Raw genomic sequence first — 25,676 nt, forward strand, 5'->3', positions numbered from 1 at the left:
TCATTTTGTGTAAATTCTACGCGATACCCGAGCAAAAATGTACACGCATGCGTATAGTTGACTCTTGGCGTTCGCTCATGGAGCTCAGACTTCCAGTACTGTTTAATATGTACAGCGTCGCCTTTGAAACATTGGTTTTTCGAACAAAGTCATCTTTAAGACATTGGTTATAATTATTCCTTGTAACAATACGAACCTGGGGGTGGCTTTCTTTGACTTCTACCGTAGCCTTACTAACTGTTGTTATTCATTATTTGTAGCAGTAACTTCTTCAGCGTTCATGAGAGGTATTCGTAACGTTATTACGTGAACATTTTATTGCCTCACGTTCAGTAAGTGAAATAAACAATGTAGATAAGGCTGTAAAGATTTACGCTCATAAGATAAAAGCTAGGCTACAGCTTATAATATTAGCAGTACCGTTGAAGGTAAACATCGTGAATGAGATGAGAAATGAATTAAGGCAAGCACAGAATGTCAAACAGCAAACTTAGCTTTTATTTTGATGTCTTGGCTGTCGACCAGTCCGATGAAAATAGTATCATTTACCCATCGTACTGACCATTTGCTGTGTACTTAAATAATGGCGGTTGTAAATGACTTGATGAGGTCGTTCGTACGGGCGTTTCACATAGTACGCCGCTAAGAGTTTGAAACGCGGTGACCACCGTACACAGTGTTCTTTTGAATGGGTTGACCATAGTCCATACGCGTCGAATGGCAATGTGCGTTTGGAAAGAGTCACCGTGTTCCAAACTCTTGGTGACGCACTATCCGGTTTATGACGTGACGTCAATTCAGTTTAAACCACTGCACATGCACTGCACGTAGAGTTGCATGCATTGATCACCGTTTACATGGAACCGGAAGTTAACGCGCAACTTTAGCGATCGTCCAATGGGAGCCTGCAAATCGGGGCGCGTCCGCGTGTATAACGAAGTCACTTACGAACCACATTGTGGAACACCTGCATGTTACGCGGTAAATCATTTATATGCGTATTTTGATAAGTGACAAAGTTTGCTTCCTGTGTTATTACTCTGGCTATCTTTGCTGAAGAGTTTGAAGAACATAATTTGTATTTTGAGGTCAAAATTTATGAGATGCCCGTAAACACACCCGTCTGCTCATGGCCGCAATGAAAATTGGCGAAATGTTTTCCAAAGTAATTAATCTCTACCGTTTGAAAAAGCACAAAAACACAATGCACAAAAACACCAAAATCGTCTTTAAACTTCAGCACAATATTTCAGGGCCCTAAAATTGGGATTATTGTCTCACTCTTTCTCAGGTGGAAGAGCATTAATCTGGCTGCCGTTCACATGGGCTTAACTCTGTTTCGTCAAACAGAGGAACACTGCCCATGTGGTTTCGGCACCCTCCCCTCCCCCGGCACACACGACCATCACCACCACTTTTCGAAATTCCTCAGCCGGGCAATTCACCCATCCCCCACACACATAATTCCACTCCCCCCAATTTCCGGCACATGGTCATTAACAGCTGCCAAGAATAATGCCAAATGCATGCAGTGTCAACAGGAGTCTTACCTGACTAACATTGAAACTTCAAAACAGGAGCTACATACATGTACATATTTACATTAATTTATTTTACTTGAAGATTTTGGGAACTTGCTACATTACTTACATTAATTTATTTTACTTGAAGGTTTGGGGAACTTGCTTAACTGTCAAGCTTAAGCTTAACTGTAAGTACAAAAAAATATTTGGCACCAAATTGATAATGTGTTAGTTAGAATGGCGTAATAAATAAAATGATGTCAATCAATTTTGCATGCACATCATGCCTCAATTTTGATGACAGCTGTCAAAAAGAACGTCGAAAACAAATTAGGAGAAAAAGTTAAGCATGCAGAAAGAAGCTGACCCACTGTACTGAGTTTGGTCGCAGTCACGAAATTTTCTAGTTGTACCATAGAGCTAGGAACATGGTTGTACTGTGGATGCCATCCCTTCTTAAGGGCTAAGCCTACCACTTAAGAGCATTTTACTGACCTGCGTAGTAGAATATTTCAGGAAAGAACATACTGTTTTCTTCTTTGACAAGGATGGCTTCTGCTTTGTCAAACACCAATTTGAGGTGACAGTGCTGGCAAACAATGTCCAAAAAGTAATATTTTCCTGAATAAACATTTGTCGATGATTATTTTACTTAAAACAAGGTCTACGACAAACCCAATATCGTGGCGCTGCCTAACATTTGCCAGAAAAGTCGGGCTTGCTGTTGCAGAAAACTTGGCTTACTGTGAGTGCGTGTTCCACGCTTGGCATGGTCAATAGCTTGCGCGTGCCTAATGTTGCCACTACGTTGAGCATGTTTTTTCCCTCCAAGGTAAGCGTGCTGTTTGCTGTGGTTACTACTCACTGTTAACATGAAGTACACGGAACCCCAGTTAGTTTAAAATCGTGTGCATATAGCAGCGCACGTGAGATCGTGCTTTGCTGTTCGCGTACGTCCGATTAGAGGGCGCTTGAGGGTTTACTGCAATAGAGCACCTTGGAGCCTGAATTAATCAGACGGGCCAGGAGTCCGGGCGCACAGGAAAGCCATTCCGTCGTCACTGTATTCAACTTGCACTGTGGAGTACAGCACGCCGTACTTGGTCTCCAAGATGTGGCGGGCCTCCTTCAAGATACTGCGGGCGTTGACCGGCTCGCCATCGTACAGCGAAGCTGGAGGGTCAGAGAGATTTGTCGGAGATAATAATTATACATGTGATTCTGGTCGTTTTAGTGCCTCACGATTCACGATTGGTGGGGAACCAGACAATGCGCATTTGAATGAATCACACCATGGGACTGCCAATTTTGAATAAGAGTCCGCAATGTTGACGGAACATGAGAGATCGCAAAGCCCTAACGGCTCCGTAATCATTTGAGATTCTAGACGGTGTAATCCGAGACAGTTATGGTGAGCCACCAATGCGGTGTAGATTGTTAACTGCCAATGCATTCGTTAAATTTCAACAGAAAAGCCGCACACGCTAAAGACTTCAAGGTTTCTTGATTGTGCTATGTATGTTTTCATATTTTTTTTAAATATTTTACCAGCGTCAGAAATCCCTTGTTGGCTGAGAGCTTGACAGTAGCCTGAACTGCGTGAGTCTCACGCTCTTGTGCGGACCATGGGCAAAGTATGCTAACTTCCTTGTCTTCGAGATCATAAATTGAACGAAAAGCAATGATATATCTGGTACTTTAAATAGAGACGGGGAGAACATGACGGTTTTGATTGATGGAGAAACTCGTGCACTTTTATTTTGGTATCACCTGTGCCACGTTCTCTACGATCGCCAGATCATGACCAGACATGCCAGATATTAAGAGGCACTTGCACTCGTAGACTCAGGCCGCCCCACACCTTGTAGGTCTGATACCATCTGTAATTTGATTTTGTAGACCTCGGGCAAGAGAGGAGTGACAGCTTTGAGTTGTAGGATTTTTGGATTTTAGGGTAAGATACTCGACACGGGATATCGAAGGCCATCTTGCAACTTACCAATAACAAGGTGGACAGTGATGACGTGAACGCCACTGGTCAAAGACCATATACGTAGAGAGTGGACGCCCTCTACGCCGTCAATCTCAACCAATCGGCGACGAGCATCAGCGTAGTCAATAGAGGGCGGCTTGGCTGTAAAAACATGGGGAAAAAATTATGTAACGTCGTTCCCAATCCCATTAGAGGTCTTGATAACACATGTAAAACAGATGCTGTTTGTAATCTATGTAAAGAATTCGACCGAAATTGTCGGCAACAGTGTAACAGTATCCTTTGTATACAAAGGGCCGGTGGTTTCATTCAAATGAGATCGAAGTGCCAGCAAACGTTGAGATATTATAGGCCTATGTAGAAGAAAGATATGACTTGTTTCGGTGGGCTAAATGTTGTGCTAGGAATTTGCAGTTTGGTTTTCAGATAGCTCTTGTAGACTTACCTTCCATGAGTATCAATATGATATCTCGAAACAGTCTGCATGTGGTTAGGAACACAAACACACTGAATATGATGGTAAGAATTGGATCAATGATGGTCAGGTCCGGCTGTTTCAAGATAAAAGAGTGAAATAAAGTATTACTGTAACGGGTTTGTTTTTTGCCCTGTGGGAACCACTTGGAATAGACTAATCTGGCGAAGAGGATAAGCCATATTCCAGCTATTGAATTGACGTTAAAAACATGTTTCTGGCGAGGGTTGCGAAAACAAGCCCCGTACTGGCGAGTCGGCACTGAGTTTGCGCACTTCGAGCCTTTGCCTTATTAATTTCCAAAGTGTGCACGCACAAGTTCAAATACTCTGTAGGGTGCGCGTGACTGTGGAGTCATCACTACAAAGCAATGACTTCTCGTATAAATCTACTTGTACATCGAACGGTCATCTCATGTGTGCCATGTGGCATCTTATGATCAAAATGATAAAAAATACTTCAGATTTCTTACACGAAAATAAAGGATGATTGCTGCAATCAGAATGCTGAGACTTTGGAGGATATCACCGATGACGTGGAGCGTGGCAGCTCGTAAATTCACGCTCTGGTGTTCCGTGTCCGTCGCTCCGAATGCAGCCACAGTGGGCTTACAGCTCCCACCGTCACATGTGAAATTTAGTATGAAGCCCAAACTATTGGGTAAAAGGAAGAATGGTCGTCAGTTCTTGGTTAGCCGTTCCTGGTTCTTTAATAGTGGTTTTTTGTTGTTGTTTTCTTGTTATTCCTGTTTTGTTGTTCTCTGTGTGAGTTTTAGTTTGCTTCGCTTTTATAACAGTCTGTATGATCGTTGCATTTAAAATGTGGCGTATAAGTGGGGCTGCAATCCCAGTTGTGTACAGAAATTCGGAAGAATGATTGATTTTTCATAGGTTGTTCCTCTGTAGATTAAATGTAATAAATTACTTTGTGAAAGTGGAGTTATCAGCAATGGTTCCCACACCGTCGCCAAATTTCCTGTCTTTGCTTTACAGTGTTGAAAGAAGCATGCATTACTTAGCGGTTCTTGTTTGACAGCTTTGCACTCATCTTCACGTAGTTAAACATCGACAATAAGCTGAACTTACACAAAGTTGATTGCCAACCCGATGGATGCTGTAATGATCATGATGTTGGAGTCGATTTGTAAACGGTCTGCCATTGCCCGTTTGACTCCAAAGTAGATAAGCACCCCCGTCATGACCCAAATGATTAACACTGAGAATAGGGCTCCTAGGATCTCTGTTGAATTAAAACACAGAGCAGTTTTGGTGAACAAAAATTAGGTAACATCAACCGCATAAAAACACACTGAAATAGAGCCATACTCGTTCTGCTCATCAATATTTAAATACTAGAATGATGAAATATCAGTTTTTTCTTAAGAAATTTATTATTCGATAATCAACTTAATCAGACAAAAAGTATCCCTTAATTCAGCCAAAAGTGTTAGATAGAATAAAGGCTTTCACCAGTAACTGACTGACTTCTAGCTGGTTACATTGGTTCTGCTGTGAAACAATAAGAGTAGGCCAGTGAAGAGACACAACCTTTTTCTTGCTCAGAATACAGTGCAATTTGCTGAGATAGGAAACAAAATGACGTCATGGAAAACATGACCAACCTGCGCGGTGCCAGCCGTGTGTAAGTCTCTGACTGGGCTGCTTCCTCGCTAAGCAGATGGCCAGTAGTGCTATGATGAAACCTAGAAAGTCCACCAGCATGTGCGCTGCGTCCGTTACCACTGCAAGACTGTCCGCCAGATAGCCTCCTGATAGAGAAAAAGGAAACGTTGTTTTTCTTATTAAATGGTCGTGGTGGCTGCCATTTTGAAGCTGGTCCGGTCTCAGAATTTTTTTTATTTTAGTTTTAGTTAACTTAAAATGGTTATTGGTTACGCAAGCAAAATCTGCATTGTGATATTTCGCCCATTATTTAAGTGCATTGTGATAATTGTTTTTGTAAATTGTAACCTTTGAATTGTAATTTTTCTCTAAATGCCGAGGATCCCAAAAGTGAAGCAGTTGGCCTTTAAATCAAAAATTGAATTTCGCTGAAATTGTATTTCATATTTTGATATTTGAAATATCAAACATTTCCCATTTGAATAAGTTAGATGCAATTTCTTCTTTGGATTTTCGGACTTGAGTCAACAAAATTATAATACAACCCCCAAAATCAAACATCTGTTAGTCATTATTCAAATTATCTACGATTAAAGACTGACATCTGTGGTAGCAGACTGGTGGTAACGGACTGACACATGTATGGCTGTCGATGCAAAGCATTGTGGGTAAAGTGTATAGTTAGAGCCATGGTCTGAGATGGAGCTGGTTTTTGCCACGGCTTCGAATAATTGTATTTTCCTGATATTTGACATGGTTTTCAGTAGGGAGGTATTGATTACGCAAACTCAATCGGATCACAAGGGTGATTTACTATTTCCTCCTAATTCTTGGTTAAACAAGTGTTTTGGCATAACGTCCACATTTTGCATTCCAGTGCTTCCATGATACAAATAATTTTGGGGTTTGAAAGGATTCTTTCGTTGATATGGTAAAAGACCCCTCTATTTGTACAGCTTGAGACCTTACGTATGATGTGTCCACCTGAAGATGACTGGAATGTGGTTTATTGCAAAGCACCTGTCACAGTGTTGCTTGAACAGTATAATGGCATTTTTCCTGGATGGTTCTGACCAAAGATTGTATAGCGCCGAAGGCGCAAGATGGATGACTCTGCCAAAAACGTGTAATTAGCATGGGCGCCATCTGAGCAAGCGATACGCTTGCGCAGTCTACGGTAATGCTTCGGCGCAGGCTCACTAGGCGCACGTGCCTGCTGCGGCGCCTGCGCCTTGGCATTAATGTGCATTGCGCAGGCGTATCGCGTGCTCAAATGGCGCCCATGCGATTACAACGTTTTACGTGTATTCACGGTTAAGTTGGCCATCTTGCGCCGCTACGTGGCGCTATACGGCCTTTTGTTCTGCCTAATCGATGCAAGGAATACATTACTCTGTCATTGCGGTGTCTGGCACAAGCGTAACACCAATACACAAAAAAGGCTGATAAAGAGACAGCTTGAAAACCATGCAACGCATATGGAGGTAGAGACATCTCTCCGTGCATGCATATGGCGACTACCATTTATCGATAGTTGTATTTTAGCGAATAATTTTTGAGTTTTTCATCACCTTATGGCAACTCTACAGGCGCTCTGTTAACCTTCACGTGGAATCAAAATCATAATTTTCCCAAAATTAGAATATTTATTAAATATCACATCTGCAGCTCTAGTAGTGCCCAGGGTCTAACCAGGATATTTTGCCAATTTTTTGTGGCCTCTCGACCAATCAGAAGGCCAGATTTGGCCCTGTGACCTTTATTAGCGTAAAACGAGGAATGGGAATATTCCATTTTTAATTTTCCGCGTGGGTGTAGGTAGTTTTTGGAGGGGCTGTGGTGGCACTTTAAAAATACAGGAACGTACCATTTTAAGTAGGGTTTTGAATTGGATACCAATTTGATTGGATATTTTTTCATTGTTTCATTGTTCAAATTGGTCTTTTTATTGCCCAAACTGCTCTTTGTATTACTCTTTTACTTATTTTATTACTCTTTTCATTGTTCAACTTGTTCTTGTAATCGTTCAAATTGATTTTTTATGGTCTACATTGGTCTTTTCATTGTTCAAATATACTCTTGGGCTTTTTACAAAGCTCATCAAAGTTTGCTTAGAAGACAGAATGAGTTTTAAAATCTCATAGGTAATCTCATTGGACTGTGTAGGTTTGGCGTTTACTTCCCCTGCAATAAAAAGGCCAATTTGAACTATAAAAAGAGCATTTTATACAATGAAAAGAGCAATAAAAAGAACAATTTCAGCAATAAACGGAGCAATTTGAACAATAAAAACAGCAATTTATACATTAAAAAGACCAATTTATACAATAAAAAGACCAACTGAAAAATACAAAATCATTGTGAACAATAAAAATAAAAGATCAGTTTGAGCAAGGAAAAAAGTATATTTTAACAATGAAAAGATCAATTTAGACCATAAAAATCAATTTGAACGATAAAAAGAACAATTTGAACAATAAAAAGAGTAAAAGAGTAATAAAATGAGTAAAAGAGTAGTACAAAGAGCAGTTTGGGCAATAAAAAGACCAATTTGAACAATGAAACAATGAAAAAATAGACACTGAAATGTGCAAATCAGAAGCAGTAAATACGTGTATATTTAAGATATATGGAACGATTTCTTTTGTTTCGTGTCATTTAAAGGTCATCCTTCGCAGGGTCAACATGAATGGTATTTTTACATCCAAGCCCTATGCTTGTCACCAGTGTATCAAATGCTTCGGACGGAAGTTTAATCTAGAGAGGCACATGAAAAATCCATGTTGAGGAGGAATCAGACATGAATGAAGTTGACGAAAAACTCGGATTCTGTTGAGGAAGTCGATGACGAAACCTCGGATGAAGACAGTTCAGATTTGGAAGACAATGCCGCCTACCAAGATTGGCTGGCTGAAGCTAGGGAAACACATAGGGAGATGAGGGATGAAAAATAGGACAAGTACGTCAGTGAAGGCATGGATGAAGATCAAGCCATGCAGAAGGCAAACAGAAAGACCCTCTGGGCAGTCGAACGAGACTTTTTCGACAACTATAAGGAGTTCCTGTCAAGTTACCTGCATTTGAGGGAAATGCAAGGACATTGTGGATGATCTCGACGGAAAGCTTGATAAAGGCATGAACGTCAACAAAACCTTGAAAAGAGTTTTGCCTAAACATGCTGAAAAATTTGCCGGACTGTTTCATGACGAAGAGGAGCATGCCTAAAAGATAACAGTGTGTAGATAGAGACAAATGGTTCCAAAAAGAATGAGTACATGTAATGCCTCTGATTTCAAAGTTAACAAACTTCCGGTAATCACCCTTTTAGTAATTCTTAAAATTACCAAGATAATTATTGGAGAAAAATCAATGATGAACAACGGGAAATAAAACGGCACCAGTACAAACCTACCAGAAACCAATATGTGAAGTCCACTGAATTTGTTTTGTGTTATACTTATCGGTATGACTATCGAATAATAATTCTCAGGTCGGATATCGGCTGGAGCTTCTACACAATATTCCACAGCACAACGAATAAATTTACTTCCTTGCTACGTCTTAAAAATCCCCAACTGACGTCATGCTGCCCCCAAGGCTAGAATTCTTAATTTTATATAAAGCTGTATTTTACATTTAGGTTCCACAATAAAGAACAACAGTAATGCTCCGCTCTGACTGAATTTGTAAAACGCATACATGTACAGGGTATTAAACCGCCGTAAAATATCCGTTCAAAGAATTTGAAAAATTCTGCCAGAGCCCAAACCATATACATGTACAAGGTAACCGACGTACAACACTCTAGTTCAAAGGAGTAAAAATTCAGCTAGGGACAACAGAGTCTTCTTTCCGTATCGATCAAATCTTGGTAGCGATAGTAAGCTAAACGCAAGACCGTTAGCACGTGGGCGCCCTCTCTCCTAGTACCAACGCTCACTTCCAACGTACACAATGTAATCATTAACACAATAGTCCGCCGACACAGTTCACCCTTTGTCTTAGGATTATCCCTCTCATTACCAGGCGGCACGTACGTCCCTTTGTCTAGGGATTATCGCTTCCTACTCCTTAATTACCTTAGGATCTGCTGGTGGGCGAGTCTATATTTTTCCATGACATCAAGCAACCTGACTCATCGTCTATTATTTTTCATTTTATCCTGTTGTGCCATAATTTCAAAGTAAAGGTCATTGTGTACCATCATAGGAATTTACTGGTTCAATGTAAAAATGCACTATTGTTGGTTTTTGTGGTATTCCATTAAATAGGTGTATACATACTGTAAGTATATACTGTATGTACAAATGTTCTTACTTTATATAGGCCACTTGCGTACGGTACCGTACCGTAGGTCTATATACACGCGTAATTACATGCACGCGTGAAGGAAATCTTACGCGTACGTCATCAGTAAATAATGAGAACTCAACTCCAAAACTCTACTTAAAATGGTACACTCCTGTGAGTAAGTACGTACATACACGTGTAAAGAAAATCTTAGACTAGAGAATAATGTATTCTGCGTTAGCTACGAACTAGAGAACTTGTATCCAATTCAAAACACTACTTAAAATGGTACGTTCCTGTATTTTTAAAATGCCACCACAGCCCCTCCTAAAATTACCTACACCCCGCGGAAAATTGAAAATGGAATATTCTCATTCCTCGTTTTATGCTAAAGAGGGTCAAGTAGCCTATATTTTTGATCCTTCTTTTTTTTAATACTCAGCAGTGATTCGAGGAAACAGCATGAATATACGGGAGGACTTAGTTTAATAACATTTTTCTATGTCATTACATTTTATAGTCAAATTTCAGTTTTCTCATGGAACACTATAACCCCATAAGAGGCACACTGTACAAGTGTCAGTCTGCACGGTTACCATGGCAACGCTTATCATGACTGACTCCAGCAGAGAACCAATCTTGAAAGAAAGAGAGCAACATAGAAAAGCGCACATGTAAACAATGTGTGGCGTTATCACTACTGAAGTCTATTCGGCATCTTCACAATGAACAACAATTTGGATGGTTGGCTGTAAGAACTGAAAGGGAAATTGTGACAAAATTAAGTTGGAGTTAGGACAGCTCAAGTTTTGAACAATCCAGCTTTAGCCCTTCGCTAAAATGTGGCAAATTTAAATGCACGTTTAGATTAAATGTTTACCTGAGAGTTTGTCTAAACCTCCTACACTCTGAAAACTCAGGGGAGGGGACTAACCCGTTTGGGGGTCAAAGAATGATACTCTTCTAGGTCATTTTGAACCGTTTCCAGATCACAAGTTACCCAAAATGACCCTGAAATGAGTCAAAATAATTCAAGATAAGGTCAAAATGATCCAAAATAGAGTCATTCTTTTATCAACAAAAAAGTCTGTCCCAACGGGACCCGGGTCCAGGTCAATCGGAACTCAAGAGTTTCTATAGTGAGCACCTCCTGTTGAAATTGAACTGTCATTACTCAAAGCAATAAATGAGTTGAAAGATATATGAAATACGATGCTCCACTCGCCTCCTATCTCAGCGATCATGACCACAAGGCTCAAGATAGCAGCAACGAGTAGACGGTTCCTGGCCCGCTGAAGCACCTGATGTCTCACCAGGTGTCTTTGTGTGTCGTTAGCGTTGTCCACGCTTCCGTAGCCGTTCTCGTCCTCAGCATTCGAGGCGATCAACATTTCGTCTCTGCGCTTACTGCCTCCCATGTTTCATTCACAGCTGTGTTTTTTTGGGGGGAAAGGTAGGTGTTAAAAATTGGCACTATGTAATATCTATAATGAAAAGATGTTAAATTGTGATAATATGTAATTCAATGTTTAACATTATAATTGTGGCAATTAGGCAAACACAATTTTTAGGCCTACATAAAAAAACCTTCATAATTAACGTAAAATTTTCACATTTCAGCAAAAACTGGAGAATGAATGCATTCATTTTGTATTTTTTCAATTAAACGTTAAAAAGTTTTAAATTGGTGCTCCATAATGCGAGTTACATTTCTCTACTGAAAATATTCGTAGAATGTTGCACTTGGTTTTTATTTTGTCAGAAACCACATTTTCCCCTTTTGATCGGTCAAATCGGTGCTCAAACGCCCGAGTTACGTTAAATCTTTGAGTTGTGGAGTCGTTTGTGTGGGCCAGAGCTTACTCAGCACGCATGCGTGAAAGCCGAGTTGCAAGTGCATGAATAAATAATTCTATGCCATGGAAGGTGTTTCACGTGATATATCATAAAATGAAACTGAAGTATACGAAAAATTGATGCTTAATTGCCTGTGTTCACATTCTGACTTAAATCGTTTGCAAATCCTCTATGAATTTCATAGTCATAGGTAATTGATCACGAAGTTAAAGTCGGACTATATTTTCTCGCGGACGTAGATGGCGCTGACGTTCCCAAATACATTGGGTACGTGAATGAAGGGTCAAAGTACAGTTTCGTCTTTGGAATTCTGCCCCCCCCCTTTATTGGGAGGGCGGATCATTGTACGCACTAAACTTCCTTGTCGGAATTCTTCCCCCTTATTGGGAGGGCGGATCAAAGTACGCACTGAACTTCGTTGTACGAATTCTTCCCCCTTATTGGGAGGGCGGATCATTGTACGCACTAAACTTCCTTGTCGGAATTCTTCCCCCTTATTGGGAGGGCGGATCAAAGTATGCACTGAACTTCGTTGTACGAATTCTTCCCCCTTATTGGGAGGGCGGATCAAAGTACGCACTGAACTTCGTTGTACGAATTCTTCCCCCTTATTGGGAGGGCGGATCAAAGTACGCACTGAACTTCGTTGTACGAATTCTTCCCCCTTATTGGGAGGGCGGATCAAAGTACGCACTGAACTTCGTTGTACGAATTCTTCCCCCTTATTGGGAGGGCGGATCAAAGTACGCACTGAACTTCGTTGTACGAATTCTTCCCCCTTATTGGGAGGGCGGATCAAAGTACGCACTGAACTTCGTTGTGCGAATTCTTCCCCCTTATTGGGAGTGCGGATCAAAGTATGCACTGAACTTCGTTGTCGGAATTCTTCCCCCTTATTGGGAGGGCGGATCAAAGTATGCACTGAACTTCGTTGTCCGAATTCTTCCCCCTTATTGGGAGGGCGGATCAAAGTATGCACTGAACTTCGTTGTACGAATTCTTCCCCCTTATTGGGAGTTCGGATCAAAGGATGCACTGAACTTCGTTGTACGAATTCTTCTCCCTTATTGGGAGTGCGGATCAAAGTATGAACTTCGTTGTACGAATTCTTCCCCCTTATTGGGAGGGCGGATCATTGTACACACTAAACGTCGTCGTCGGAATTCTGCCCCGTTATTGGGAGGGCGGATCATAGTATACGCAAATCTTCGTTGTACGAATTCTGCCCCTTATATTGGGAGAGTGGATCAAAGTGAGCACTAAACGTTGCCCTGCGCCATAATTGACAACGCAGATAAAGGTATGCACTAACTTTCGCTGTCAGAAGGCTTTTTCAACAAAATGATCTCTGTAGAGATTACACCAGAATGTCTTTTAGGCATGGAGAAAGAAAAAATTCCTCCATGATCTATTTCATACACATTATAAGTGCCTTTGTGAATTTTTACAAGTTGGTGGACACAAACGATATTGAGAAATTTTGGTATCCTATTTCACTTGTAGCTCTATAAATCAATACTCTTTTTAATTCTATTACCATTTGAGCTGCTGTGTAATCACCCACAGACACCCTGTAAAGTCCACAAACAAAACAATCAATTTTGTTTCAAAAGGCCTTTGTTTTATTTTATATTCATTCCCGTGCACCGACGTGCATTATCAGAGGCCTAATCTTTTAGTCTGCAGACACTTATCTGTAGGTTCAAAATAACCCCTTTTGACCAAATTTGCTCACATTGTGATCATCGGGAGGGCATACTTTAAACTCATCCACGATACTTCCGTCTAGTATTGGGTGCCGTACATAACGAGGAACCAGGGGCAGCGTGATTGGTCGTAGGCTAAGGGAAAGTGTTTTTTTAAGTTGGCTCTCAGATCAGTCGACCTTTCAAATTCGAAATGGAAAAGTCTAGGATCCACCGAAAAATTATTTACCGGTATAAAAATACTATTCTCTGTCCTCCTCGAAATTTGTTCTTTACAATCTGTGCACCAGCTTATAAAAAAGGCCTTCATTAGGCAGCCTTCTAGCTTTTTTGCGTCTTTTGTTTTTCAATTCATTCCATTCAATCAATATGCACTTTTCTATGAGAGGACACTACACTTCAAACTCAATGGAAACTTCCTTTAATATAATCCTTTAATTAAAGCCACGATTATCGAATTTTTCTAGTCGAGTTTCCCCAGTAAGATACATGAAAATATATCGCTTTCGGTACCAGTACCGTGTACACGTACTCAATGTACGGTACTGTGCATTGCTGTGCAGTAAATGTACGCCCAAACATAGTGCAGACACCATGCACAATGTTCGACTGTGGTCGAGTTCGGGCGGCCTGTGCTTGACACGGGTTTCTTGTTCTAGCGCTCTAACGGCGGGAACACGACTCAAGAACACTGTTCCCGGAACAGGATCACACCACCTCCGCGTCAGGGTTTTACAGGAACACACAGAAAAACTCGTGAGATTTTGATTTTTGAACAGCTTTAAAAAGTAGAGAGATGGCTTCAAAGCCATAGACAATGGAAGGATTTGCAAAATTAACATTGATTATTTTCTGTAACGCAGAAATGAATGTTCCTATTTATATAGAAAAAATTTCAGCCCGTCCAAACATCAACTCTCGAATTACGTAGCCATGTTGCATATTGCTTGTCATTACCTACCATCAATAACCATTGTTTGTTTCCGGCGTTCGAGCGGCCGACCCACGAACAACAAACCGAGCTGTTAGTGAACATACGGGAACAAGCCGCCCGAACTCGGCCTGTGTGTACGGATGAAATAAGACAGTCCACACGTTGGTGGCACGTGGGGGTTCTGGAAAAGTAGATCAGGCAGGAGGTCGGACTAGCCACACGCAGAGTGTTGATGGATGGCGTATTTGATAGTAGATAACGACGCCTTCCCTGGGGTATAGATTAACATTGGAATCCTGGTCGCAGAGAGGGCCAGATTTTTAAAAGAGAAATTCGCCTTGTGACACTTTTTCTAGTCTAAGCTTATGGGTCTTTCTATTAGTTCGGGGTCCATTTTTTTTGTACCCCTGTCACATCTTACATGATTTGGTAAGTTCAACACACTCTGTAATTTCCAAGAGTGATGAATTAATGCATGCCACTTACCAAAAATAGAAATAGCTTGAAATCAATTTTAGTAAATTTTAGTAATACTTCCATGTAAAATTACACAGGTCAAGTGTAACAGGGATACAAAAATGACACAATTTGGGACCCCGCATTTACGGAATGACCCAAATGCTATTGGACAGACGTAACCCACCCCCGTGATGAGTACAATAAAACAAAGGCAAATTCAAAAAGGAACGAACCGTGGTCCAGCCCATTGCAAAGCCATACGATGTTTTCAAGATGTAATTTTGGAAAAACCTACCATGGCAAGCTGTCAGTCATCATAATTATAGGCCTAGGCTAAGTTCATTTTGTGAGGTCTGTAGCCCAACCCTAGGTCTAATCATAGACCTGGAGGGAAAAACAAACAAACAATGGACTGCCAACTGTGTCCAGCGGGCGCACGTCGATCTTGCGTCAACCGGAAGTGCCGAAGTTACCGGCTCAGACACCTCCTGTCTCTGTCGTCCGTATGTTGAACGGTGCTGCGTGCATAGTGTTGATCTTTCCTCCTCAAAATGGCATAAAATTTCTATGTAATAATTGTACAGTTGTTGGAAGCAGTGCCCTAAAGACACAAATAGTTGGTTGAGTTTCTATGGTGTCACGAAGAGGCCAGATCCAACCCCCCCCCAAAAAAAAATTAAAAAGCGAAAAGACGAGACGGAACTGAACACAAGCAACGAGAATGGAGGCAACCATGTAGGCCTAGTTAAGAATTGTCAAGATCTGAAGATAGCATCGTTTTATGGTGAGTTCATACAATTTGAATATCAGTACATTTGGGTTTCAAGACCGAAGTCTTATTTCTTCTTCGGCTTAGTTGAAACATCCTCAGCTTATCATGCAGAAGTCATTTTAGTGCCAAAGAGTGTGGCGGTAATATTAACATAGGCCCTAATTAATAAAAACTACAAACAATGTAAAAGATTAATAGGAAAAAAATGACTTGGTTTGCTTGTGGTCTGGTGCAGTATTCTTTTTCACTTCACAATAATTCTCTTTATATTTCGTTTTATGGAATGAGCAGGTGCCACCGTAGCCTACCCGCTGAATTTCTGCATTAGTTAATAATCCTGGTCCTGGTAAGTACATTGAGATGGTTGGTTGAGTTGGTTGTTGACTAGAGTTTTCCTGTGTTAAATATTTGAAATTTGATTTCTTAAATTGTAAATTTAACAGTTTTCATTTTTTCTGTGCTCTCATTTTTTTGCGTCTGGCTCCATGTATGGATGTATTTTTTTCCATATTGCACTGCAATGCATGCTTTTCTGTTGATGTTCACGTGTAAACCCCTCATGTTAAACCCCTCTGTAAACGTTTCTTGAGTAGTAACCAGAATTTTATGCATGCTGTAACTATTCAAAAGCAATAAAGTCAGATTTTAACTCTCGTTCAAAAGTAATTCTTGGCCAGATGCCATATCTTAGGTTCATGTCATCAAATTGGGCCCATCCAACCAAGCAGTTACGAACCCTTTTATTTTTTATTTATTTTTTGAGAGTAGTTATAGAACCATTTTAGCAAAGTTTAATATTTTTCTGTAAATTATGAATAAGATGTTACTGTGTTACTTAACATCTTTTGAATGACCTTAATTATGTACGTTCCATCACACTTATTGGAATATGGTCTTTTGGTGACCCATGGATTGTAACAGTTCAGAATGTTGCCACACCTTCAAAACTGGCATTTAAAACGAAAAAAAACTTTGCAAGTACAATACGTTCTTGTTTGTGAAAAAGAAAGTTGGGTTTGAACCCCATTCAAGCGGGCTTTTATTCACTCATACTTTGTTGAATCTCACTCTTTAGGTTGTGTGAGCATCACTTACACCATCCCCTAAATTGGTGGCTCACATGGACTTGAGCAATGTGCGAAGGGAAGCCACAATGTTGAGGACCAACAGCCCATGACAGCAGACTGCAACTTGCAACACTCATAAGGAGCATGAAACTTTAACAGGCCACATCTTTCAACCATATATGCACTCGTGCACACTGGCAGGTGCACTTAACACAGACATATGGAATCTAAATTCTGAGGATTCCAAAAACAGTAGGGAGAACTATATGTATATGGTAGCTTCAAATAGCTCCAGTTTTGTTTACAAATACTGAATTTTAAATATTTCTTGGCATACGGGAGATATTTCTTATTGCTATTACATAAAAATCCCTGATTGCAAATATATAGGATTAGAAAGAAATTTCACATATAACATGGACACTTTATTCCTGTCTCAATTTCATGCATGGAATGACACTCATAACACTGTTAAACATTGCGTCAGTGGCATCTCTGATGAATTTATAATTACAGTGATGTGAAATATTTTTGAGCTTATTCACAAGCTAATTCAATTTTTCGTATTTATTGCAATTCCTGGTGCAAAAATAAATGACTACATAACTTTTTTCATGCAGCACGAATTTTTATTGGAATACAATGTAAGTTCCAACTGTGTCAGTTAAATAGGCTAGGCCTAGGCCCCAGCTGGCTGAGCAAGGCTAGAGCTTGTCACACTGCCATGTTTGGAGCAGCTTGCAGTAAACTGCATGGCACTTCCGTAAGGCCACTCGACATCAGATTCTAAATCAACGTCTTCTTGCCAATCAGGACATTGGCATTGACTTTGTGTGAAAAGTGTTTTTTGGCCTTGTGGTAGGCCCAATATGGAATTAACATGATTAGGCCTAGGTTTAAGAGGCAAACAGCAAAAGACAAGCGTTTCTTGCACACACGGCCATCCAATCAACCTGCCATCGACATAGCGATCACTGGACATCCTGGAAGCAGCATGAGGACCCATCCCATTCAGCTCAAACCTAGCTCAGGATGGAAGCAAGCATTTTTCTCTCAAATAGACCGTGCAAAAAAAGGTAAGTCGAATGCTACTCGATTTCTCATACACTAAGAGTCTGACAACGAAATTGCACCATTTTTCAAAAATGATTGACTCAGACAATATGGCCAGGGATGTGATACAACTTAGTGAAAGTAATAACATTGGGGAAATATTATTTAAATGAACAGGTCAGTCAGACACTGTTTGTATAAGTATTCAGTAGCTTGGAAAAATATTCTATAACGTTAACTCCGAATCATTTGCCAAGTGATTTTATTGACTGGCATTCTTTTCAACATGAAATAGATGAGACTGTTCCAAAGACCGAATTAATTACGTGGTGCGCTAATTTCTGGTGTGTAAAGGGAGCCAATACATTGTCAAAATGGACACACCAAAAGCGCCACTTTTCCAGGAATTCCGAATTAAGGCGCTGTTGGATATGTGGCTCTATAAGTAATACAAAATGTACGTTTGTTGATTACCACACAGATTGTGAATTTTGCTTCCAACAGGAAGAACCAACAGCCTAATTGTTACCAGAGCTGAGGGAAGGCTCAAGTTGGGTGCTGACAAATTGTCCATATTCTGAAAGCATCAAGACACCCTTTGGAGAGATTGTTCACAGGTAATTAAAAGATTTGACAACATTTTCATTGCTTCCATTAACAAAGTACACGGTACATGTACATGCGTGGAGTACATTGCATTTGAAAGTTACCCTAATTGGAACTCCTCTTCCCATGGAATTCATGTTCATTTCACAAACTCTGACATTTTATAGATTTTCACATATATGAGAAAAGATTTTCACTCATTTTTACAGATGTTGGAACAATTTTTGCATAATTTTTTCACAAGTGAAAAATATTTGCACGTCCTTTTACACATTTGGGAATGTGAAATGTCAGTGTGAAGGTAACAGTTAATTTTATTCACTAAATTTCCCGCTCCGATTCACAGTGTTTACTTTCAAATGCAATGTTCTGTATGTACCCTTTATTGTTCTCAAAGACGTTCAGTATCCATCTCTCGTTTTGGTCAGTAAATAACATCGACAATTAGTAATTTTAAGTGCATTTTATTCTGAACCTGTCAATTTTCAAGAGTGTAGCAGGATATTCTGTTCAATATGTGACAAAAATCATTAGACATTTCAGCAAGATGAATTGACCAGATATTCATGTACTTGAAATTGATTTCTCAGTGACAAACCATTTGTCATCTTTTTACAGATTTTACTGGATGAAAGTCTCTAACCTTGAGGATCGTGTGTCTGGTACTGGATATGGACCAACCAGCGTCTCCCATAGTCCTCTTATCTGAAAGGTGTGGGACAGATACTTTAAGAGCTGCATAGTTCTTATGAATGAATTGTTACAATATATTGGCCATGTCTGCTAGTTTCAAACAGTAACATTTAAATATCACAATAGATATATTTAGATTTTGAAAATTGTAGCATTTTGTATCAAAAACGCAGAACTGAGTTAAGGTCCCTTGGGCCATCATGAAAATAATTATAAGAAAATTCTTTGGAAACCAGACAGACTCTGATTTATGTATTATTAAGACTTTGCTGGGTGGACGAATTATCTGAATGGTTCATACATTGTAATGAGTTTGATGAGCTTAACAAGTCTATTCCTGGTGGATAAACAAATTAATTTCCAGTTTGTACTGCGTTTTAGACACTGTGGGATAAACAATTGTAGCCCTTGTCCATACAGCATTAAAGGGTTTTTCAGGGATAGACATTTCTATCCCTAGTTCTTACTACATTAAAGAGTTTGCTAGGGATATACAATGGATGCTTTCATTTCTAATTTGCAACTAATATTTCACCAAAAACGGTCTTTTTAATGCTCCAATTCTGTAAAAAGTAGAAAAGTGAAAATTTGCAGTTAATTGTGAAGGTATCCGTTTTTACAGTTGTTCAATGAAATGAGGTCTAGTCTTGTGTTTATCTTACACGAAAGACTTTATATAATGCTTTTTTGGGGCTGAATCCGAATTTCGTTTCCAAAACAGAAGCTATTTCCAGATTAATTATTACTTTATCGCTCTCCACGTTCCGTCCTCGATCTTCGTCACGCTGATAGTGCCTGCCGCGCCCCTCATCAGTAAGTGCCATATCCTTGAAACACACTCCGCAAACCCCGCTAATAACAAGCGTCAATTTTGAGAGAGCTATCATTATCATAATCACATACATGTCTTTAAAACATAGGAAGGCACGGAATAGGCGCCAAGACTCTAATTTTCTGGCCTCACTGTATAACAAATGTGGGCTTGCATATTTTACAAATAACGGTGTGGCGAAGGGGGAACGCTTGCCCCCCCGCCGGAAATTTTGTATAAATAATAAAGGGGAAACATGAGGAAAAATGCTCAAATAGAACCCCTCCCAACTGTTGATTGTTTTAGCTTCATAATGGTTGATTCTCTGTTTGTTTGTCCTGTCCACTTATTATTTTGCCTTTGACAAAGATTCTGCTAGGATCTAAACTTCAGGCCCTCCATTTTTTAAGATTTTAGCTGATGAGTGCTTTGCCCTTCCCCCAGAAAGGTGGTCCCCCGAGATCCTAGCGAGGCCCGTGTTTGCAAAGTTTCTTTGAGAAACAAAATTAAATTCTGGTCAAGCATTTTGATAGTGAACTCCGACAAATTGTTCCTTTCCTGATGTTATTGGGCAAACTGACAACTATTACATGCTAAAATTCATCACAAAAGTAACTACCTCCACAGTCGTCAGTAACAGTGTAAAAATTCACTGAAATGCATCACAAATGCCGGATTATACACTAACCACTTTATTATTCAGAGCGGCTCGTGCGCTTTCGATGAAAGTCACATTCATTATGGGTTAAGAAATAACGGCATTTACATTACGCGACAAACGGCAATTGTACTCGTTGGAAATATTATTGGAAAATGCCATGGTGTTAGATCATGGACTGCAGGTCAACATCTGATTTTCAATGGACGATCCAACATACATATGATGCATTTTGGAATTTACCTGAAGACGATCACAGGCCGCTTATTAGAGTCCAAGCCCTGCAACAACTTTGAGCGAAATATTTCACTGCAAATTGTATCTGCTTTTAGTGAAGGAACAGTTGAGATGCCGACTAAGAAGACATAACTTTGTTTCTCATGAATTATATGAACATTTCAATCAGCGTCATTTAACCCTAGAAAATAATGAACACTGAGCTGCTAGAGCCATCGTTCGTAGCCATGTATAGAATGAGTGAGAAAAGAATTTTGTATTCATAGGCCATTCAAAATTTCAAGGCTTTCTCAGAGAACTTTCTTTCAAAATTTCTTTTCAAAATTCTAGCTCTGATGATTGCTAATGCAGCTGTTAATGTACTATAGACGCCGGTCTTTTTGACCACCAAACCCATAGAAAGGCGTATAATATTTTATTCATCGAACGGTTTCCTCGACTTTGAATTCAGCTTGCTTTTCCAGGAAGGACTGCTGCCACTGGAAGGCATTTTTCGTCATTATTAAACCATACGAATATACCTTGATAATATGCTCAAAAGTTACCATGACGACCAAATATGGGAAACGTACACATACATAATGACAGTATCATTGCTTTTATTACCATATCATCCACAGCTGTTGTTCTATGCTCTCTTTTCACCCCCCTTCAGTCCTTTGGTGGTTGCATTATAGGAGAGAAGCAAATCCCATCTTATTGTGTGCGGAATATAAACTGTTTATAGCAGAGTCGTGCTTTAAAAAGCACGAGAATGGTAATCTTGTCATAAGCCAAGTATGAAAAATTTGCACAATGCTTTTCCGAAGAGCTCTTTTTAACACCCTTGATATGGAAAGAATGCTTCAGACTTTTTCTTTGAAATAATCGCACCTGCAGCTGTGAGATAGACTCGACAACCAATTATACGGGATAAAATAAATGACCACTTTCCAATGTTCGGTTGAGATAATCCAACAATCACCGTCTGGTTTGAAATAATTTCTCATTCAAATCTGCAACTGTAGCATTTTAATTATTTCCCAAAATGTCGTTATACTGCTGCTAAAATAACAAATCCATGTCGTTCACACTTTTTGACAAAATGCTGAGTCAGCTTCTTTGTTCAGCCAAAATAATGCTTGCTAAAAGTGAAACCAAATGTAAATTGTTTTCAAAGTAATTTGTTCTCAGAAAAAAGTACCCCAACTTTTTTCTACCCCCCCAAAAAAAAATCTGGAAGCATTATTTTAAATATATATATTGTTTGATTTTCTTTACTTGTACCTTGGTGGGACACATGACAGACGAACTTGTCACAGCGTGGTGGCCACATTATCTTCAAGATAGAAGGTCCGATCGTGGCGATCCGTTTCAATGATTTTAATTACATTTGGGGGCTACCTCATGTTTTGCACATTCATCTGTGTGACTTTAAAATTTGCTCTCCTAAAATGAAGAAGTTCACCAACCATAAAAGGGTTGATTCTAAATTTGATATTAATCTCATGCGCTGTTTCAGTTGCACATGACAATATAATAGCTGAAACAGATGCGGGAAGTCGAGTGACGGGATGATACTATGACGAAGGTTTGAAGCTTGTTATGGATAAATCGGAAAATGTTGTCGGAACATTATGTCTATTATTACAAATGTTTCTTTCATCTTTTCAAATATTTCAGTGTGTCTTGTGATGGGTTGGTTACTGGAAATGTTCTGATTACAGCTGAATATTTACTTCCGTTGTAGCATACCTTGGTACGTCGAAAATGGGGCTTTCCAGTGACATAGCTGGAATTTGTGCCTTCCAGTAAAAAAAAGTCATTTTATGAATCCATTTGTCTCAAACCACTACGCTCTGAAATATAATCCCGACCTGAGCTGTTGCCGCTTTTTACAATTTGATAAGATATTCACACAAGGGGAAACAAAACAGGTTCCAGTTCCCTCGGTGGGCTTACTATATTGAATGGTTTTATCTGTGTCAAAAAAGAGTTTTCCAAAATGACGGTGTTTAAGGTGGATGGTATAAATATAGGTTGTGCCATTTAATAGCCCCATTTTGGGGTGTCCAAGATATTATACAGCATTTCCAATCATACAATTATTCAAATCAACGGTTCTGTCCAAGTGAGGGGACTATATCGCGCACACGGCCTGCCGCCATGTTATGGAATGGCCAGTGATAGAGCACTATAGTCTACATCTGCAACATTAAGTCCAGAAATCTCAATATCGGACAAGTCAAATATGACCCAGGGGTGATTTCTTTTTTAATACAAACCAACAAAAATCAGCTAGCCACTTCCAAAATATTTTCAGAAAAGACGAATATGCCTCAGTATACAGTTCTCGAAAATCCTTAATGAAGTCTTTGTAAATGGCTAAATAATTGAAAAGTATCAAGACGTCGGCTTGCCAAGAACAATAAACGCCAGTTTTTACAAAAATGGGAAAACCCGCGCCGCCCAGGTAAAAAGTTGTGTTCTGCTGAAGGATTTAAATTATCTTTGAATTAAATTGTGAATGTGATCATGGCAGGATGCAACGGACAGTCTCCATTTATGGATTATGTAATTGGCTGTATGCACTTAACACTTTTTTTCTCTCAAAAGGTGGACAATTGATTTATCTGTTTCTGCATCAACACTCCTGAGTAAACCATGTCACGAGACGAGGTTCCAATAAGTTTTCGAAGCGGCCGTTGGCAGAACTATGTTCACGTGTGTGGGCCCGGTGAGTTTTCGTATCGTTAAATGCAGTATCCGAGACATGTTTGTTTCTTTGAAGTGATTTGCCCGCATGTTATGTAATTAAATACGATTACTCCCAGCACTATATCAACACACAATTTTACGACTCAGTGACTTTTACGTTTGTAATAGCGTGGATGCTTTATGTGGCGGGTAAGGGTTTGATATTGAAAAAGTCGTATCAGTACATATTCACACGCGATTTGTGAACGTTTGATTCTGAGTAATGTTACCTTTCTTGCGCTTCAGACTCCAGTCGGTGACAGTTGATTTCGAAAGACTGCAATGTTGAGTGGCTGATAAAAAATTTAGTGATGACAGACAGCAGAGTGACTGATCACAGACGAGGAGTGAAGAGGCTATGGCATCGCAGACTGTGTAACTCCTGCCCCTCTGATCTCCAAACGACGAGTGCTCCTCAAAATCGGCACCTCTCTCCACCAGTGGTAAGTTACCAGACAACAGACACTTTGCTTTTTGCCTGGTTATTGCTGAGCCGTCCAGTGCGAGGCGGCGCCTCCCGGTGACGTGGCTCTCTTTCGCTATAAGTTCATTGGCTCAATAAGGCTGCCAGACTTGCATGTCGCTATGAAGAAATTAAATATTCATGGTTAATTGGCCAGCTGTATATTGCGCGTTCAAGGTTATCCAGGAAGTCAGTTTTACGAGATATTTGTATCATTATCATAAAACTATATGAACAATTGCTGTTCAAAGCGCATCAAACTAGAAGACTGAACGATTTTAGCGACTTTACCAACAACAGAGATACTTTCTTCCACGTTTTTTACAACTTATCTGTAGAACCTTCACACGACTAATTATGAAAAATATAGAAATAAGATAAATTTAGATTGTATAAAATATGACTAAAAGTATGCATTGCCGGGTCTGTGCAATGGTATAAATTTAACCTTCATTTCAATGGCGACAAAATTGCTGGCATTTTGAATCTCCTTTTAAGTGCGGGAGACCCACACCACTGCACATGTCTTGCCCATGTATCCCGCTCTATTTGCGCAAATGAAGGACATGTAATCTATTCTGAATGTTCTGCTCCGTAACCTCGGCATGAAATGAAATGCAAATGACATGACTATCCGTCGGCTGGAAGGAATTTTCAGTAAGCCACAGCCTACTGAGAAAATTGTCCTTTTGGGCAAGCGAATAATGAGTGCCTTCCAGCAAGCAGTTGTGTTTTGTAAGCGTTTTACACGACAACGGAGAAAGCGTGTACCCCCCCCAAAAAAAAGCTTGACAGAACTCATTAAAATAAATTATTGCTTCATTTTTCTTGGTCAAGTTTTACCGGCAAGGTTGCTACCAGTCAGACGTTTGCAGCAACTTCTATTTTTGGCAAAATACAATTTTCCTCTCCACTTACAGCCGAACATACCCGGCAAAAACGCTTACAGTGAGAATGGTCAAACTTAAGAGTCGATTTATGGTATAAAAAACGAACAAGCGAAAACAGACAAAGGTTGGGTGTAACTTTTATTTCCAACATTGAATTATTTGAAATAAAGCCCCACTAAAATTAGTACAAATGCAGTTTGATATACAAAGATACCAAAAATGTGTTTTGCGTTATCATTGCAAATGCAGCACTATCCGAACTTTACCCATTCGGAATCATCCTTCCTATTTTATGATGACATTTTATCATAATGTCAACACAGACGGCCACTTCCACCAAAGCGCATAAATTATAATGTTATGCGGGCCCTGTATAATTCCCGCTTGCCCCTTCCATACACACCACCTTCGCACGAATTCATTTGTAGTCTTGAAAAATTGATGAGTTTGGTTGGTAGGCCGTCACGCTTCGCTAGCGCGAGGGAAGCTTCTGCGCTTGGAGTATCACACGGCACACGGTCCAATGATGAGTGGAGAGCAATTAAGCTAACGGGCCAGGCGTGTGCGGGAAGGGGGGTGGTAGAAGGGGAATACAAAGTGTCTGTGACATGCCATTACTAGGAAAACGGTGGCGAGAGCAACTCTTGCACTTGTTTTTATAGCGTCTGGGGGAAGCTAGGGGTTGTTACCAGAAACAAAGCCCCACTGACGGATGCCCATCTTATAGGTCATGATTCCAGTGATGGAAAAAGAGGACAGAAAAGTGCATCTTGGCACTTGGTATATTTATGCACCTGACGAAATATGACTCGGTGAAATACGAATCATTGT

The 25,676-nt window shown here is 39.9% G+C and overlaps 1 protein-coding gene across 2 annotated transcripts; it reads right to left on the reverse strand.

Moving 5' to 3' along the window:
- Positions 1–290: 290 nt before the first annotated feature.
- Positions 291–24,111, reverse strand: LOC110978318 (proton-coupled zinc antiporter SLC30A2-like). Of its 2 annotated transcripts, XM_087132670.1 has the most exons (9): positions 23,723–23,845; positions 19,001–19,062; positions 11,129–11,334; positions 5,613–5,759; positions 5,077–5,230; positions 4,464–4,644; positions 3,962–4,067; positions 3,523–3,657; positions 291–2,696 (listed from the first exon to the last, which is right to left on the reverse strand). In XM_087132670.1, the coding sequence occupies exons 3-9, from the start codon at positions 11,319–11,321 to the stop codon at positions 2,533–2,535; spliced, it is 1,080 nt and encodes a 359-aa protein (XP_086988796.1). In that variant the 5' UTR covers positions 11,322–11,334; positions 19,001–19,062; positions 23,723–23,845; the 3' UTR covers positions 291–2,532. The 2 variants fall into 2 exon arrangements, with proteins under 2 accessions (XP_086988796.1, XP_086988795.1); XM_087132669.1 differs by lacking the exon at positions 19,001–19,062 and having other exon boundaries at positions 23,723–24,111.
- Positions 24,112–25,676: the final 1,565 nt, after the last annotated feature.

Source organism: Acanthaster planci, linkage group LG02 (genome assembly GCF_054643075.1).
Source record: "Acanthaster planci isolate LZ-2023a linkage group LG02, COTS_SCS, whole genome shotgun sequence".
Classification (NCBI taxonomy): domain Eukaryota; kingdom Metazoa; phylum Echinodermata; class Asteroidea; order Valvatida; family Acanthasteridae; genus Acanthaster; species Acanthaster planci.